Source organism: Porites lutea, chromosome 13 (assembly GCF_958299795.1).
Source record: "Porites lutea chromosome 13, jaPorLute2.1, whole genome shotgun sequence".
In the NCBI taxonomy this organism is placed as follows: domain Eukaryota; kingdom Metazoa; phylum Cnidaria; class Anthozoa; order Scleractinia; family Poritidae; genus Porites; species Porites lutea.
This window is the reverse complement of record NC_133213.1, coordinates 10,933,744-10,953,037: the sequence shown is the minus strand read 5'-3', so window position 1 is coordinate 10,953,037 and position 19,294 is coordinate 10,933,744. Positions and strand designations below refer to the sequence as shown.

The following is a 19,294-nucleotide window of genomic DNA, read 5'->3' as shown; positions in this document are numbered from 1 at the left end:
TTTTATGTTTTTATTTCTAAGTTTTTATATATTTATTGAGTTGTTTTTAAAATGGAACAATATAGCTGTAATTATTATAGATTTTATTTATACACGTTTGTATTTTGAACGAGTTTTTAGGTCTTCGATGTAACGTGCTAAAATAAATGATTCATTGATTGATTGACTGACACTAATCAACACTTGAGCAATTTGTTTTTAATTGGTGCAACGAACGGATCACGTTTTAGCATAAAAAATCGGCATAATGATTTTACCGTTTCTGAGTTCGAAGAAATAAGTTAAATTTCAACTGTACTAAACACTGAAGTGCTGAAAAATCAGCATTTATCAATATTATTAAGGTGGTAAATTGAATATTCAATCGATCCTGATAACTTGAATACCCCTTAACCCGAACTGTTTTATCGTGCCCCTCCAGCGGGTTACCGGGGTTCTACTGTATTCGGGTTGCCCAATTAATTTTTTTTATATACTCGTATGCTGCAGATAAATCCTGCCCCTATATATATATGGCTTTCAATAACTTTTGAAGTAGGTTTTTAGTTGAAAGCGGCATTTTGCGAGAATATCCCAGTCATTATCCCTTCCTATTACAAAGTATACTGCCAGACGTTCGTTCACGTCCAGCCTTTCAATATTCGAAGTTACGATTTCCCGGTTAACAAATCTGCTATACTAGCTTCAACCAAATATACATTCCTCTGTACCAGACCCAGTGAAATCCCTTTCTTAACTGGGTTCTTGGAGGAAAGGTCACTGGGTTGGTTTATTTTCCACAGGGTTTTGTAGTCTTAGTTGTGTACTTCCCATAAGAGAGGAAAGGGGTGGGAGGTCTTCCATCTTTAACTTTAACATATTTCTGTACCGAGAGGAACTAAACGATTTACACTCTTTTTATGCGACATTTTTAATGATTACCTGTACCCTCCGTATTTTGTTTTTGTCAATGGTAATATAATGATTTATATTTTTGCTTATCTTTTAAGCAAATATGAACAACGGAATACACTGGCCTTGAAGATAAAGTTATTGTAATAGAAAGTGACCGGGGAAGCAAAAACGATCCACCGGGTAGAAACACAAACTATTCGCCGGGTCTCATCACTAGGTATACTGATGTAAAACACTAAGCAGGGTTTCAATGGGTCTGTTACAGAGGGGTGTAATTTTTTCACAATTCTAGTGCTTAACGACGAGACTACGGTATTGAAATCAAACCAGTCGTGCTGCCGGTAAGGCATTTTCATGGATTACGTGGTTTCCTGTATATTCTTCGGCTCAGTCTTCTGTTCTCTTGCATGGCAAACGGCTTGACTCCATCGTTATTGTTCAGCAAAATTGGCCAAAGGGAATTTCCCTCACTGAACATATTACATCCTTGTTAAAACGATAACACAATTAACGACGACTCTGCAACTTTACTACTGATTCAAGACTCCGATATTGTTTCGTCTCGTTGACGAATAAACTCATCGATTTAAAAAAAAAAAAAAACAAGACAAAAGAATTATCTTTCTATACCTTTTTTTTTTAAATAATATTTCTCCACCTCGTTCAGCAGGCTTAAGTTGTTAGAATATTTTAACATTTCTTTTTTTGTTTGTTTTGCGGTAAATCTGTTTTACCGACTACATTATTCTGTACAACTATCGCCGCGGTTGAAAAATATCTATAGTTAAGTGACATAATAACAAACAGGATGAGCAAGTAGTTCGTGTTCCGGGGTTTATCGACAGCCCGTCGCTCAGATAGGACACCTCAGTATGACCGATGTTAATATAAGCGCTCAGTGCTCAAAACCAATCTGGACCTACGATGGACCTACTGCCACAGGAAATGTGTGCCGATCATGTTTTAACACGAACAGAATTACCGGAACAAAAACTGTGTGCAAGGAGGTATAATAACTGAAACAAACAACCGAACAAAACATATTAGACTGAGTACGTTATTCACGTTGTCTACCCAGCAATGAAGTTGATTTTGGTTTTTGCTATCGTTTTTTCTCTAGGCGTGTTGACGCTGTTGGCGGAAAGTATTCCCCGGCAAGAAGACAGTCAAGCGCTCGCGTCAAAGCCGGATGATCCCTCGGTAAATTACCGTTCTGACTCGCAGAACAGACTTAAGAGAGGAACCCACTCAGGTTTGTTGAATAATCACTGGACTTAAAGTCCTTTGATCTGCTTGGTGATCTTCTTTCTCGCCCATCGGACTCAATTGTTCGCTTGGCTCACATTTTTCGCGGTCGTGCTCGGCTTTCACATAGTCCCACAGATCGAATTGCATTTCCAATTTCAGCGGTAGCCTTTAGAGAGAATGTATGAGAACCGCTCAAATTGGGCCTGATCTCAGGTTAGCTAAATCATATCTCTAGCTTCAGTCTTCGTTTTTTCTCTGTGATGATTATCGTAACCCAAATTAACCAAGAAGCTCAAAAGAAAGTCAATTTAGCATTCTCTCATAGGTCCCAAGAAAAGCTTGAATGCCTCGACTCAATTTTTGTCTGGAGCCAATTAGCATGAATTCAGTTTTAGAAGTGTTCAAAGTAAGTTTATTAGAAATAAGCCATTTGTTTAGGTTATCTAAATCGTGACTCAGAGTTAACTGTATTGAATTCACATCAACACCAGCATAAGTAATGTGGGTGTCATCGGCATACATTCTAGGCTGGCACGAAGTAAGGCAGTTTGGCAAGTCATTAATATAAATAAGAAATAAAAGGGGGCCAAGGATTGTTCCTTGCGGTACCCCACATTTAAGAGAGCAGATTCTAGAAAGAGAACCGTTAACAAGACATCGTTGTGTACGATTAGTTAAATACGACCTAAACCAATCAAGAGCTGTACCTTGTATTCCGTAAAGGTTCATTTTAGCTAGAAGGATATCGTGGTCAACGGTGTCGAAAGCCTTTTTTAAATCGAGGAAAACCACAGCATTAACATTGCCACGATCAATATTAAAGGCCCAATTATCCGTAGCTTCCAGAAGGGCAGTTGCAGTTGAGTGTAACGAGCGAAAACCCGATTGATAATTAGAAATGATATCTTCATTGGTCAAAAAGTTATACAACTGATCATAAACAATCCTTTCAAACACTTTAGCTATAACGGAAATGACTGAAATAGGTCGATAATTATTCAGATCAGATGGCTCACCTTCCTTGAACAACGGAGTAACTCTAGCACATTTCCAATCATCAGGAAATATACCAGAGACTAAAGATTTATTAAAGAGATCACATAGTGAAACTGAAATAAGATCAGCACATTCACGTACAATTTTAGCAGAAATATTATCAAGACCAGTTGCTTTAGATCTACATAATTTGTTTAGATGTGAGAAAACAATGCTGCAGTTAGTCGAGGAGAAGCTGAAATTGTTGTTATTTACCTTTATATTATTGATATAGCTTGAATTATTTTCAGCAGTTAGAGGTATTTCATTAGCAAGTCTGGGCCCAATTGTTGAAAAATGGTCATTAAAAGCATCAGAAAGCTCACTAGAATTAGAGATAATGGTATCATTCAATTTCAGTTCCTTCACCGTTGTATTATTCACACGACGGGAAGTAAGCTCATTAAAGGTTTGCCACGTTTTTCGAGGATTACCCTTAGATTGAATAAATGCATTAGAATAATAAGATGCTTTAGAAATTTTGATGTCATTGTTTATTATATTTCGCAACTTTTTGTACCTTTTCCAATCGTGTGGATCATTCGATGTAATTGCTTTTCTTTTGGCAGCATCACGATCACGCATGCCTTTCTTTAATTCTGAATTGATCCAGGGTGCTTTATTTGTTCTAGTACGTCTAGTTCGGAGTGGCGCATGAATATTAACAATATCCAAAAACTTCGTTTTCCAGTTAGTCCACAAAACATTTGGATCTTCAGAAACATTACAGGACCAGTCTTGCTGGGCGATATCGTTCCGAAAACTCTCTCTATTAAAATTTTGGAAATTTCTATAAGAAATGGTTGAGTGCCCTTTTGAAGGAAAAGTGAGAGATAATTTCCTATAAACGTAAATAAGGCTATGATCGCTGATACCAATATGAGAGACTCCGGAACAGACTACCCTGTCAGTATAGTTTGTATAAATTAAATCAATTAATGTTGAAGAGGATTCCGTTATGCGAGTAGGTTCAGTTATAAGCTGTTGAAGCCCAAATAAATCAGAAATTTCACATAAGCGTCGAGTATTTAAATCATATTGTGCAGAGGCCAGGTTACAGTTTAAATCACCTAGCAGATAATATTCTAGGCCGAGGGAATCTAATTTCTCAAGAAATGATTCGTAATGTAAAAATAAATCAATTGAGGAGCAAGGAGGTCTGTACCAAGTGGCTATCAGAAATGGCCTGGAGTTTGGTTTCCGAATCTCTATACATAAATTTTCAAGACTGGGTGCATTCAAATCAGAGCGAACTCCAAAATTAATCGAGGTTTTTATATAAAAACCTACTCCTCCTCCTTGTCTGTTTCTATCACGACGAATAAATTCATAGCCTGGTATTTGGACCTCACAACTATTGATAGAGTCATCAAGTTTAGTTTCATTAATTGAGAGAATATCAATGGAGCGATCGGCAAGGAGAATTCTTAGTTCATCAATATGCTTTGTAAGACTATTAATGTTTAAACCTGCAATTTTAAAACCACGACCAGAAGGAAGAAAATCAGAGAGAATTGTACTTTCAAATGAATCAACGTTTTGATTAGGAATACCTGATGATACGTCACTCGGTTGAGAAGCTAGCGTGGGCGTCTCCTGTTGCGAGCTGGAGAGGGAAGGTTTCCCAGTTCCATCAGAAGCTTTACCAGTTGTTGGATAGCTGAGGACTGAAAACCCTTAAGAGACTGATTATACTTGCCAGAACCAGATCTTAAAAACTTAATAAATTGCACGGCCAGCAATGACGAACCTTTGGCATTCAGATGAAGTCTACTACCATTTAATGCTGAGGCGTCAATAACCGAATTATCAATATAAGTAAAGTTATTATCTACTGCTGTGAGCTTGACCCTCTCATTAACTTCAATGCGTTTAGCATCGACGTTGATATCTTCTCTGTAGACTATACCCGAGAGACCAATGCTTGAGTTAGGAAACTTGCTCTTCACCTTCAATACAAGGCTCTTGATATCGGCGACACATGAATCGGCAGACTCCGACGGAAGATTGTTGGTGCCAGTATGGATGATGACGTGAGAAGGATCCGCGGATGCAACAGCGATGTTGTCAACAGCTTCAGCTATTTCAGCAGTGGTTTTCCCGGGATATGAGAATTTATGTACATGTCTTTGCGAAAGCTTTTTTGGATCAATGTGTTTTATCATTGAGTCACCAATAAGCACTATGGGTCTTGTCTTTCCGACTTCACCGCTTTTGGAGTTATTTGCACTAACTCGAGAGGTATTTGCGTGCGCTCCAGACTGATGCAGTGGCATCTCAGAGGATACTTGACTCGAAGGAGAAGAGACAAGTAAGGCCTGATAGCGGTTATGACTAGTTGGAATTGAATCAAATGCCCGGCTCGCTTCAGATGAATCAACATGTGAATGTTGCTGTTGCTGTTGTTGGCGACTTTCTTCGTTATTTGCAGTATAGTTGTCCTCATTTCTCACTTGGAATTGTACCTCACTTCTAAGGGGCTCAAATCTGTTCTGAGTTACTATATTGCAGGCCGCCAACGGCCGTTGGATATGTTTATCATTCACACTTTTCCCAAGTGTGCCCACTTGGGACCAACAATCACATATCTTTTGTTGGCGGCATTCGCCCTCGCTTCTTTCTTGCATAATGATCTTCATTGCCAGCTTAAGAGAATCATTTTCTTGTTGCAAGGACAAAACTTGGCTCTCATAGGAAAAACACTTTTCCTCCAACACCTCAATTTCATTATCTTTTTTAGATAATGTCGATAACACCTTCTCATACCTCTCTTTGTATGCTCTCTTTGTGTGACTGAAGAGACGCAATTGCTGCTTTTTCTAAGGGTTTTAAAAAATGTAAGGGATAGAAGGGAATTTTGCTACACCATCTTTCTCACTTGAATCAAGTAAGACATGAACTGTGCTCGATCGTCTATCAACTTGACATTATTCCAAGTATTTTTTCAAGAGAAAGCAAAAGTTAAGATTAAACGATTTTCATACATTGTAAAAGGGCAGCAATAAAACTGATCGTAAAACGTATTTTCCGAGTTTTCTGATTTTGTTGCGGGAGCAAACTTCTACAATATCAGGCGCCTGTTGCAATAAAAACCCACTGTCAGACGGAACTGCTAACGTTTAGACTAGAGTGAAAATAAGGAGTTTGACTAGGCTGAACGTCAGAGCAAACTGCTAACGTCTGCATGGCGTTAAATTATGAGTTTGAATGAACTGAGCTTCAGACGCAACTGCTAACAATAAAGGGTTTGACTGGGCACATACAAAAAGGGGAGGGGACGGGTGTGCGAAGAAAAATGTGAAACCACGGAGGTTATTTCGAAACACGAATTGCAACTGGCAGCGGAAGTTGAATGACGTAACAGGTCCTTAGCAGCGCCCAATCACATAGTCCCTTCATTATCAGATCGCCCCAGACATGATGGGGGGAGAGAGGGCTGGTTCCCAAACCCCTCCCCCTGGTGTCCTGTAATTCTTCCTCTTTGAATCATATCAGTGGGGTACCACTGCAAAAAGGTAGTCCTTTTTCCGGGCTCAGTTCTGAAACAGGGACTGTTATCGTCCAAACGACGTTTTTCTTCACAAAGTGAAACAAATGTAGTTGACACTGTCTCGTAAGAAGTGCTGTAAGAAATCAAGTTTACAGTTCAACAAGCAATTTTGTTGTCAGTGATGACCAGTCCGAACGGCTAGTCTCGAAAAAGGCTACCGATATCGGCATCTTATAAATACTAATTTTGAGATACATAAACAAGTAAAAGTTAACGATATAATGACCCGACGTTACGGCGACCTCATGACGTCATTCTCACCGATGGTATCGATACTGGGGTAAATTTAATAAACCTTTTACAAGTGTAATTGTAGCTATTGTTTTCAGACTCTTAAACAATAGCTACACTTTTAAATTACAAGTGTAAAAGTTTTATTAAATTGACCCCTCATTCCACTTCAAAAACGTATTCACACGGATATTCTGGGGGAAAGGGGAATGGAGGTGGGGAGAATGAGCGCCAGGGATTGGAGGAAAAGTGGCGTCTAAACACACTTTGCACTAAAGGCATAAGACGACCAAACCAGCAGAAATTTTAACACAATACAAATAAAAAAGTAATCACTGAAATTTCACCAAATTTTGTTCTAAGATACAATTTATTTTAATCTTCTGCTAGTAATGTGAAAATATAAATATACATTATTTACATTATATACAATACAGTCAACTCTGTTTAAAGCATACCTCTATCAGACGCACATCTAAAATAGGGACCTTACGATACGGTGAAACGGTGAAAACGTCATTGAAACCCTGACTTCGCCTCCTTTGAAACTCTTTTTCCATTATTCCAACTTGTTCAGAAGGGAAATTAAACTGGAGTTGAAGAGGGAGGACCGCGTCCCAGCTCAAAACGATACAGTAAAATTGATGACCTTGGCGTTTGGTAATTTCACGACGCAGTTGTGCAGGGAAGGCCAAAAAAATTGACAGAAAAGCGTGATCACGTGCAGAGTTGTTGGTTTGCTTATTAAACCCCTTGCCTGTTTGACGTTCTCGTTGCCGTCGCCGTCGCAGTATCGTCACGTCCCTAATATGACACTTGAGATCCTTCCTTTCCTTTAGTTATTTTCTGTAACTCAAGGACACCTCTCTAAGACGGACGAGCACTCAATACTTGTCAGAGGCCAATCAGGGCTCCTGTACCGACCCCAAGTTTTGAAAACATTAATCCCAAGTTTATGGCCAAGTTTTCGTGCTCTCACTCTCTCTTCACTCCTTCAATCTTCACTACAAGGTTTATATTTTTGATTGCGATCCAGTCATGTCAATATCAACCGAACTATCACCTGCACCCAGTCCACTTACGGCCAAGAGATCGCTACCGGAAGTGACGTCAGGCGGAAGACCTCCCACACCAGCAAGGTGATCAAGGTCAAAATCCAATGTGGAGTCCACATCAAAGGCCCCTAAAAGGGAAAAACAAATAGTGTCACGCGCCAGACGTTTGAAACCCTTTGACCCCCTTCGTGGATGACCAAGGCACTCACTTTTTATACAAGTGAAAGCAAGAGAATTCCCGGCTCCCAAGAGCTAAGGTGAATGGTGAACTCCCCACTTCCCCACCCCTAGTTCACGACACCATACATACACGGTAAAAGTTTAAAAAAAGTTAACCAGAATGTTGTTATCGCGCAGGGTAAGAAAGGATGGCAAATATCCAAATATGGCTATAGCTTTTTATTAATATTATTATTTCTATAATTATTTTTAATATTAATGTTTATTATTATTATTATTATTATTATTATTATTATTATTATTATTACTACTACTACTACTACTACTACTACTACTACTACTACTACTACTATTAAATATCGAGCGATTCAACTCCTCTAGAGAAACTGCTTCGCTTATTTGCCGGTCCAGGAAGCGAAGACCATAATTTCTAGAATATTTCCGCCTGCGGGTGGACCAAAACAGAGTGAATATGAAGTGAAAGGCCCCGGATTATCCCCAGTCATCCCGGAGGGTAGGGGGATCTGGGGATTTCAAATGACTGGTGCATAACGTTTTCAGAACATTTTAAATGAAATTTTAGCGAGCTACAAACTTGTTATTCACAGTACCTGCGGTTCCCGTTATGCTAGGGTCAGCGGCTCCACTGGCGTCAATGGCCGCATCAATATCGAAGCCTGGGTCCGACACATCAAGTCCAGCAACTCCTGGCCCTGACCAATAATAAAATAGGCTGATTCACAGTTGCATTTTAAGCAACCTAGCCTTTTAGGGAAAGTAAGCGACGTTGGTGGTAATTTAGTTTTGATAGAAACTTCAGTGCCATTTATACGCAGAAGAGAATAATTTATATTTGAAAAGAAGTGAGGTTTCTATCAAAACAAGATCACCTCCAGTACAGAACTTTCAAATGCTCTACCAATTAGCTGAAAAGTCAGGCCAGACACGAAGATTTAAACTTAACAGGTAAAAACAACAGGCTAGGGGTTTATTTTCCTCTATTTTACCATGAAAAAAAAACGGGGATCACGTTCATAGTATCAGGGGGAAAGCCCCCGGCCCCGGCTCATAATGACCGCCCTGTAAAAACATTTGCAGCTTTCCTTCAAGCTTTTGAACTAATCTCTGCGTGGAGTGAGATATTTCAGACGGAAGCGGGGATTTTGGGAAGACAAGAATATTAACATACCGTAAAATTCCGAAAATAAGCCCCTCCATGTATAAGCCCCTCCAAACATAAGCCCCTGAAAATCGTACCGAAAAAAACCCTCAGTTAAATCGCCCCTCCGAATATAAGCCCCCCGGGGGACTTGTACTTGGAATTTGCCCTCGAATACAAAGTAAAACAAAGCAAAAATGGTAAATTTCCTTTCCACTACAAGCTAGTCCAATCGATTTTGAAACGCAAATTTCCCATCGTACATAAGTCCCTCCGAATAGAAGCCCCTCCAAAAATAAGTCCCTCAAAACGGGCCTTTGAAAAATATAAGCCCCGGAGCTTATTTTCGGAATTTTACGGTAACTAATCCGAAACCCCTGAGACAATATCCGGGGGATATGTGAAAATCTATGGAGGGAAAAAAACTCAAGATGTAGGAATTCTCACATACCTAATCCCGTATCAAAATCCAAAGCCGAACCCCCCGGGACAATGTCCGGGGGGAGATGTGATACTCCCGATAGGTTCTGAAGAATCCCTTCCAGTTCTGTTCCTTCAGCGCCAGCAGCTCCAATATCGAACAGATCCGCTGTAGAGGGCAATCCCTCGATTCCCGAGGGTACAATCCCTAGGGCGCTCACTGCTGCAATAGAATCAGAAGTTGGTACTGCAGCGGGGCCTCCCGTGGATACAACCGCTGATCCATCAAGTCCAGCGGTCACATCTTGGAATGAAGATCCCATGGAGAAGTTCGCTCCTGACATAGCGGCAAGATCAAAGGAAAAGTGTTCTCCTTCCATGGTGCTGGTATCTGACGTAATAGTGTCGCTTGATTTTGGTACTGTGCCAGCCCCTTGTACCCCGACATTCCCTTCATTTTTCGGCATTTCTTCGGGGAGATGGAATTTCTCGATAACATACTCGTCGTCCCGTTTCCTCTTCAGTGTAATTTTGAGGTTTGTGGATTGTTTCGGAGTTTCTGGCTTCTTCTCTTGTTTGTTAACCGTAGTTACTAATTCTGGAATAGCTGCACTTACTTCAGCTGTTGGAAATGAAAATGTCGGAGAAATTGATGAAAACGGAAACGCACTAAACGTTGGTGAAGGCGTCTCTAACGTGAACGCGGTGAACGATGGAGAAGTTCCATGAAAGACTGGGGTGTTCGGGTTGGACGGAGTCCCCACGGCAGCAGCGAACAGAGCAGCACTGGGAGGGAGTGACAGGCTGGCAAGCTTGGTAGTTGGTTGACTCAGACCAATGGGGAGCGGAAGTTCTTCATTCGCCTTGACCGGAAGTTCTTCCCACCTGACACTTTGCGCTTTTCTTATGATACACCGCATTGCAGCTGGGATTGACAGACACCTGACGATAAAAAAGAAGTTCAACTTTAAGAATAAATAGAGGCGCCGCCAACCGGTCAGCGTCGGTCTACCAGTGGGGATTTCTTTAGTCCGAACCCTGCCAAAGCGACCAGCCATTGTTTTAGTTCACACATAGTAGGTAGAGGGGACTGGTTAAGAAAGGCGACAAACATCAAAAATAACAACAAAAACAGTGTTGCAGTTGAGGTTGAAAGCAGCTCTTTGTTTTCTGTTCACAAATTGTGACGGAATTAATGCAGCGCTTTTGTTGGTCCATAAGATAAAAATGATAGGATGCAAACCTTAAGGACAAGCGTTTACAAAACATGATTCTCACTATTTTTAAATGTCTTCATTTTTCTGATTATCCAAGATATTTAAAAGATATGTTTCGTTTACGCTCTAGCACCTATTTTTTAAGAGGACATAATATGCTCTGTTTGCCCAAACCATCGACCACTTCTTATGGTATCAATTCCTTTAGTTACTTGGCAGCAACATCTTGGAATTCTCTCCCTGACCATTACCGCACTATTTCTGATTTTACTTCTTTTCGACGACTGATATCTACTGGGAACAATAATTTACTTAAAAGGGCAGGAACTGCAAACCTTTCTACATCATGATAATTTGCAAGTTAGTTGTCTAGGTAGTTAGTTATCTTTTTTGCTATATAGAATTAACTTTTTATTATAATTATTTATTAATGTAGTTGGCTCGAAGATATTAGCACTTGAGTGCTACACTGTAAATTCGAGGGTAAATAAAGTTTATTGATTGATTGATTGATAGGAATGCTATTGAACGTTGTGCACCTTCAAGTCCACAAGAAAACATATACCAAAGGAGTCTGACCTGCTCTATAACCATTCAATTCTATTAACTATGATTCAGATGATGGCATCAGTGGGCGATGACTTTTATCCGTTAGCCTGTTCTCCTTCACCCCTCTTAATAAGCAAGTGCAACGACAACGGCGACGGCAACAAGAACGTCATAAAAAGGAATAGGTTTAATGAGCAAAACGGGCCACCTGGAAGCTGTCGGAAGAGCTCACAAGATTTGGTAGGAAACCGATAAACAAACGGCAAAATCAATGCACCCTAGACCTAAAACAATAGAGCTTCGTGCGAGGAAGAATGAATGCAATAAAAAGTTTCGAAGAGCTTCATGAGAGCAGAGCAAAACAACAACTCTGCACGTGCATTACACTCATTTTTTTGGGTTCATTTCTTTGCCGCTATTTCACGACTCTGATGTGAAATTTGCTTACGCGACTTCTTATGGAGGATGCCAACAGACGAAGAACTTATCTTTCACTTTCTTTCCTTGCGTGCGGTCATTAAGAATTGAACTTCGGGAAAGTTCGCATACATTCCACATTTTGAGCAAAAGAAGAAACGCGAATTCATTTTTATGGTGACGTTTTGCCGTCGACGTTGAGGGAGCTTTGGCATCGACGACGGCCACGGCAGCAAAAAACGTCACTTTTAAAGTGAATTTCCGTTGTTTAAAATATTTGTTGCGTTTATTCTAATTCAATGAAAACGTCAAATGTCAGCGAATTTCCCTGGAGTTGATTTCTAGGGGACTGCATTCATGTTTAGAAAGAGAGAGTAAAATTCGTCGTAGCTTGTTTACGTCCTCCATAAAACGTGAAATTAGGCATTTTGACGTCGTAGTCGTGCAGTGACGGCAAATAAATGTACAAAAAGGCGTGATGTGCGTACAAAGTTGTTGTTTTGCTAATCTAAACCTATTGCTTTTTCGACGTTCTCGTTGTCGTCGTCGCTGCTAAAACTCCCTAGTAATAGGCGAATCTTTCTTTCCACTTTTTGCCACATTAACATATGCTTTTCACTACTGATGACGCCAATAAAATAAGAACTCTGAATATTGAAAGAGCATAATAATTTCAGTTATCTCTGAAAATTTGAGCCCGATACACCCAATGGTTTCGGAGAAATTCTCTTCTAAAGACTCGAAATTTTACAAAGAATGTATGGGTCATTAACTTTTTTGCCACGCAGCAATTTCGCAGTATTTGATGGATGATATTTCCTTCAAAATTGCTTCCAAAGAGCTGAAAATTGCACAAATTGTTCAATTTAACCAGCTTTTTCGACTTTTGCATTTACTTCAAATATACGGCCACGGCTTCTATGAGTTAAGTCGTGCGCTAATGAGGAAAATGTACACAATGACGTCAGAAAAGATTCGCCTGTTCGAAAGAACCTACAGCACTTTTCGGAAAGGGTAGGAGACATTCATGACGGTGGTGAGGCCTCCGTTTTCTGCGTTGCGTAAGGGCTAATAAAGGCCCACGCCTCAAGGGCAAACAAGCAAACAATTAGCAGAGCTAATTAAACAACACAAACAACTGGCTGCACGGCGAAATACTTCGGAAATAAACCCACCTCTCGAAAACTCTAGAGATGTAATCATTTGAACAAAAAAGTGGTTTTCCTGGCACTGTATTGAGGGTTGCCTTGATTGTGTGATCAGCAGTCACGTAAACGTCGACTGAAATTTACAGAACAGTTAAAGTAAATCCAAATATTGACATTCATCTTATAATGATACATAACAGAAAGACGACATGAAGCTTGTAAGCTAACCGGAATTCAGAGCAAAATATATAAAACATACTTGGCGGTGCCAAGTGCAGATAACGTGTAACCCAAGCCAAGTGTGCAAGTCATGAAAGAGGTTGCAAGCGCGAGAAAACAGAGCAGTAAAGGGCGGCAAACAAGTCAACCAAGCCAAGCGCGGGAAAACAAGCCTTCGTTGCAAAGCGCGGGGAAAAAGCCTGTGACGTAACACGCAGGACAAGCCTAAGGTATTAAAGGCGGGAAACAACTCTACCGGGAAAAGTGCGGGAAAACAGAGCTGCAAAGTTCGGCAAACAAGCCAACCGTGAAAAGCGCGGGAAAACAAGCATACGGCACAGAAACCGAGTAAACAAACAACAAAAAAACATTCAAACAAACAAAGACGGCGGTGCAAAGAAGGGGAAAAGACGTCACGAGTGTAAAGCTAACTTTGCCTATGAATGCATAAAGCGCTTTCAAAATTGTTTTCTTGCATGTTCACGTCTCTTTCTTCGCCGAGGGTTAGCTGCGTTATTTCTTACTTACTGGATGCCATGCTCGGAGTACAGGGATGTTCAAATGTCACTGTCAGAGTAAAAGGATCACATGACCGCAATTCAAACAGATATTCCTCACTGCCATCTTCTAAATAAACACAATATATGAACAATTAGATTTTAAACGCATTACTCGTGCGGTTTTCTTTATTTCCGAAAGTCGAAGAACACTTACTTTTCTTAAGTGGCTTATGACTTCTAAACGCACTCGTCATCAGCGTATTAAACATTGCTTGCCTCCGCAGCAACTGAAATTAAAACAACCAGTTATAAAATGTCATCATTATAACAAACAAAATGTCTTATTGACCGGCAGTCGAGGTTTTCAAGCCGCTAAATGACCGACAGTCTAGTCTGTTCTATCTCTAGGTTTCCTTCAATTTTTCACTTCAGAAGGTGCTTTCGTGCTTTAAAAAAATTGAACGGCACAACCAAGACTACAAACCGATGAGTTCAGTAGCGGGATTTCTGACAGAGAATTTATTTGTAGAAAAACTAACAAACGAAGAAGCATACAAGGGCGCTGCTGGTTTCCGCTGATCGGTATACTTATGACCTTATTGTAACCCACAAACCCATGACTTTTTTATAGAACGTGTGAGGTGATAAAAGATGCAAACGTAACACAAACCACCTGAAAAACTTCCCCTACTTTTAGTAAAGTAGTGTGGATTTTTTTTGTCCCCTTCGAATCAACTACAGGTAATAAACGAAGGACGGGACAAGACCTAAGGTTAAACATCATTGCATCATTATCATAGCGAAGAACTTAACTGATACAAGATCTTGAACGCTGCTAGCATGATATTACTAGACTATACTCCGGCTGGGGTTAAGCCCGGGCCTCCTGAGATTAGCAAAACTGCGCTGGGGGGTTAGCCAGGTGAGATAACCGGGGGACAGTCTGCAAGTTTCTTTTATTTATCTGCTATCCCATCAAAGCTCGTGCTGAGCAGCCAAGGAGGGGGGGGGGGGGGGGGGGGGAAGAGGATACACAGTGATGTCTCACCTCGATTATTTTTGGAATATGTCTTGGATGAGTGAATGCGATTCTGTACAGCAACAGACCCATCCCAGAAGGCTGCACGAGCTCGTCTGTAGTTGACTGGTTTTCTGTCACGTGATAAACATGGTAGTGTTGAGGCAAACTCTGCAATAATAAAATAAGGAATGGAAAGTTAGACTCTAAAAACTTGGAATGGACTATGTAACGAGGATATGATATTGCTGTTTTACGTCAATTTCGAGCTGAGTCTTTACCGATGCACAAAATGCTCCTCCAATCGGAAGCACTGACCACAGTAATTATTTTTGTGGTTTTGCAGGCATAGCATTCAATCATGAAAAAGCTGGACCAATTTTGTCCAGTTTCGATCCATGTCCATCCTTTCAACCAGTACAGGCAGACTACAAGAAATAGTTTCATTGCCTAATTTAATATAGCCTTAAAGGTCAAATGAACCAAAAAATTGACTGTTTCTCTTCTGTTGTTTTACCCTCACCAAACACTAAAATGAACCATCCTAAGTGAGATTTGGGGAAAGATTTTTCTTCCCAAGCCTTTATAGACAGATAAAAGATAAAAATCAAAGCATTGCCGAAGACTTCAACGAAAATGTTGCTGAAATGACCGCGCGATTGACTGGAGAAGAAGGAAACGAGCTTTAGACTACGTGACGTCACAGCTGGTGAGCTTGCTGAAACGATCATCTTTGATGAAATTTTATCTTCAGTGGGTCTTGCTCTTGTTGCCATTTTTTGTCGCCGTTGCCCTTGTTTATATTTATATATTTATATATTCTTTAACTTTGAACATGGAAGTTGAGTCGTACTAGTTTGAGCCAACTGTTTCAGAAGAATAATCTGCTTCGAATGACTCAACCGATGGATTCTTGGACAACGTCAACGAGGATCGAATTGGTCATGTGGAATGGTGAGCGTTTCGTTTACTTCCTCAGTCTGTTAATCGTTGCTGGAAAGTTGGCAATAAATACTGTTCAATTTAACTCCGGAAAGGTTTCTGTTTTCAAACTGGACCATCATTTTTGATGCGAAGACACGTTTTAGCTATTTTAGAAACATAATAGAGCAGATAGTGTGACGCACCTCCTTTAAATGAAAGCCGCAGTTGTTACTTTTATAGTCGCTTAAATAGGCAAATTTCAACGTTGCCTTTTTTTTAATTTCGATTAGTCATTCCTGGAATAAAATGGCTGATATGCGTTCACAGCGTTTCTATAAATCTTGCCAAAAATGCTATTTCTTTTAAAATACTCTTGAAGCAATTAAAACTGCTTCAAGAGCATTTTGGGTGTAAAAGGTAACATCAACTAAATTGTCACTTATAACCGGCTCCATTCGCAAGAAAGCACGCAACCTGTGCTTGTTATAACGTTGATATATGAAAGAAGTCTCATCATAGCCTTGTTTTCGTAAATAAAGTACGTTGTTGTTAACCGCCATCTTGGAGTGCCGTCTACTTTATTTCTCGTCTCTTCTCTGGTTTGAAACATGGTGTACGATTGACGCGGTACCAAACACGGGAAAATGTACAACTGGGGCTAAGAGCCGCAAAATCTGTAGCTTATTCTTGCCGCTGAGAAAAAAATAACATTTTTTCGCAATCGTTTGAAACCTACCGCATAATATGTGTTCCCATGTTCACTTGTTAAAATATTTTTCTCTTTTAACCACTGTTAAGTCAAAACAAACGGTAACATAAGAAAACAAACAAACAAACAGACAAAATTAAATAAATGAGAACATTTAAGATTACCAAACAAGCCAATTAACTTTGCTGAACACCTTACCTCTCTTATGATAAGACTGTCGATAGGTACTCTTGAAGAATGAGTGAATGTTCCTACAAGACATAACAGATAACGAATTAACTGTTGTCTCCGTGAATAATAATCACTAGAAGCCACATTACTACTAATAGTCCCACAGCAAATCAACATCATTGCCTGATGAAGACCGGCGGTTTGCCGTCGAAACTTCGCCATCAATAACAGAGTGTCTATCACACGAACACTATGAGATAAGCACCACGATGGAACAATGTCTTTTAATATACTATATGAAATTAACTGTTTTTATTCTCTCTCTCTGTAAGTATATTTTTTTTAAAATCTCCCCTGCTTCGACTTTTAATTCTTGTAGTCGAGTTCTAGTGTTGTTGGTTCTCCTCCTTGTATCTAGAGTTTATTCTTCAGGTATTCCGGTTTTTCTCTCCTCTAAAAACTTACAAATTTCACTTCCATCTGCACTGCAGGATCATCCATGTGTTGCGCTAGTTCTCAAGAGAGGATTTATTTCAGCTATATCAATCTTGCCTTTAATTTTGCCATGACTGTTTTTGGGGGAGCAGTCATCTTCATTGTTCAATAGATTCAATAAGCCCCCATTTTATATTTGTTGTTGTTATTGCAGAAAGATTTCTTTGATAACGAATACAATATCCAGAAACGGAATTATGGAATGAATCTAGCTAAAAAAAGAAATAAGTTAGTAATGGACAGTTATGTGTAGTAATGGATAGTGATGTGTAGTGATGGATAGTGATGTGTAGTGATGGACAGTGTTGTGTAGTAATGGGCAGTGATGTGTAGTGATGGACAGTGTTGTGTAGTAATGGATAGTGATGTGTAGTGATGGATAGTGATGTGTAGTAATGGATAGTGATGTGTAAGGATGGACAGTGATGTGTAGTAATGGATAGTTATGTGTAGTGATGGATAGTGATGTGTAGTGATGGATAGTGATGTGTAGTGATGGACAGTGTTGTTTAGTAATGGATAGTGATGTGTAGTAATGGATAGTTATGTATAGTAATGGATAGTTATGTGTAGTGATGGATAGTGATGTGTAGTAATGGATAGTGATGTGTAGTGATGGATAGTGATGTGTAATTAACAATTATTCGCCGAAGGCGAAGTTAATATTCGTCTCGGGGATTATTCAACAATATTAACTGAGCCTGAGGTGAATAATTGTTTTAGTATATTCACACGAAGTGATCTAAACAGAATCAGAAAGGAAACCATTAAAAAACGATTAGTTTGATTGACGGGTGAAAATTCATGCGTGAACACGAAGCCGTAAACAGTGGATGCGCAAAAGTTAGATCTTTACAGTATCTTCAAACATGGCAAATGATAGTTTTAATCCTTTTGTATCGAGTTTTGTAAGCTTTAGCATCAACCGTTTAAAAGAAAACGCCGAAAATTTAAATTACTACCCAATTCTGAGAAGAAAAGTATCTAGAGCTTTATTTGTTTCTGTCAACTCACCGTGAATGAGAAGGTTTTCTTCGTCGCTTCTTGCAAATGCTGTCAACAGCGGCTGCGATCAAGGTGAGCGTTGTTTATCTCCAAAGTTCTTTGCCTTGTTAACTTGCTGGCACGTACAATTTTCGAAAATATTTGCCTTCCTCTCTTCTCCATAAATTAACTTCTATTTATAGGCAAAATTGGTCTTGCGAGAAAATCCCGAAATCACAAAACAGTGACAAAGCGACCTCGTTTTCCTCTGAAGTGGTAAACATAGCTTCGAGCGTACAAAAAGTCAGCTAAAGTAAAACCACTTCACAATAAATCACGCTGTTTAAACACCATGAAGTCTTTTCTTGCCTTCAAAGTCATCAGCACTTGGATATTCGTGTATTTTCAAAAAGGTTTTACTTTGAAACTTTGGCAAAACACCCAGTTCACGACAGCGATTTTGTTCGGCTTTATATTCACCGCCTAGCGCGGTGAATATAACGTCATAGTCCGAGATAGCTAACCAATCAGATTGCTTGAATTACCAAGATCACTGAGTGTGTATATACTAATGATGGATAGTGATGTGTAGTGATGGATACTGATGTGTAGTAATGGATAGTGCTGTGTAGTGATAGATAGTGATGTGTAGTGATGGACAGTGATGTGTAGTGATGGATAGTGATGTGTAGTGATGGATAGTGATGTGTAGTAATGGATAGTGACGTGTAGTGATGGACAGTGATGTGTAGTGATGGATAGTGATGTGTAGTGATGGATAGTGATGTGTAGTGATGGATAGTGATGTGTAGTAATGGATAGTGATGTGTAGTGATGGACAGTGATGTGTAGTGATGGACAGTGATGTGTAGTAATGGATAGTTATGTGTAGTGATGGATAGTGATGTGTAGTGATGGATAGTGATGTGTAGTAATGGATAGTGATGTGTAGTGATGGACAGTGATGTGTAGTAATGGATAGCTATGTGTAGTGATGGATAGTGATGTAGTAATGGATAGTTATGTATAGTAATGGATAGTTATGTGTAGTGATGGATACTGATGTGTAGTAATGGATAGTGCTGTGTAGTGATGGATAGTGATGTGTAATGATGGATAGTGATGTGTAGTGATGGACAGTGTTGTGTAGTAATGGATAGTGATGTGTAGT

General features: G+C 39.7%; 2 protein-coding genes across 2 annotated transcripts in view; both read right to left on the bottom strand.

Annotated features, from left to right (window-relative positions):
* Positions 1-3,940: 3,940 nt before the first annotated feature.
* On the bottom strand, positions 3,941-7,518 carry LOC140922358 (uncharacterized). The gene is made up of 2 exons (XM_073372349.1): positions 7,417-7,518; positions 3,941-5,996 (listed from the first exon to the last, which is right to left on the bottom strand). The coding sequence occupies exons 1-2, from the start codon at positions 7,516-7,518 to the stop codon at positions 4,758-4,760; spliced, it is 1,341 nt and encodes a 446-aa protein (XP_073228450.1). The 3' UTR covers positions 3,941-4,757.
* Positions 7,310-19,294, bottom strand: part of LOC140923760 (mediator of RNA polymerase II transcription subunit 1-like) — a 24,854-nt gene continuing 12,869 nt past the window's right edge. The window contains exons 14-22 of the mRNA XM_073373833.1: positions 16,672-16,724; positions 16,501-16,554; positions 14,871-15,011; positions 14,037-14,109; positions 13,851-13,949; positions 13,131-13,236; positions 9,804-10,714; positions 8,805-8,906; positions 7,310-8,141 (exon numbers count right to left, since the gene is read on the bottom strand). Of these exons, the coding sequence (XP_073229934.1) occupies positions 7,972-8,141; positions 8,805-8,906; positions 9,804-10,714; positions 13,131-13,236; positions 13,851-13,949; positions 14,037-14,109; positions 14,871-15,011; positions 16,501-16,554; positions 16,672-16,724 (1,709 nt within the window). The 3' untranslated portion in view covers positions 7,310-7,971. The remainder of the gene's footprint in view (positions 8,142-8,804; positions 8,907-9,803; positions 10,715-13,130; positions 13,237-13,850; positions 13,950-14,036; positions 14,110-14,870; positions 15,012-16,500; positions 16,555-16,671; positions 16,725-19,294) is intronic.

What these genes read in the sequence shown, in the direction of transcription:
- LOC140922358 (XM_073372349.1), bottom strand. Translation starts at nt 7,518, where the DNA reads ATGGAAAAAGAGTTTCAAAGGAGGCGAAGTCAGGGTTTCAATGACGTT. An exon ending in TAGATGTGCGTCTGATAGAG is followed by an intron (nt 5,997 to 7,416) that starts GTATGCTTTAAA and finishes TAAAACCCTTAG; the next exon opens with AAAAAGCAGCAATTGCGTCT.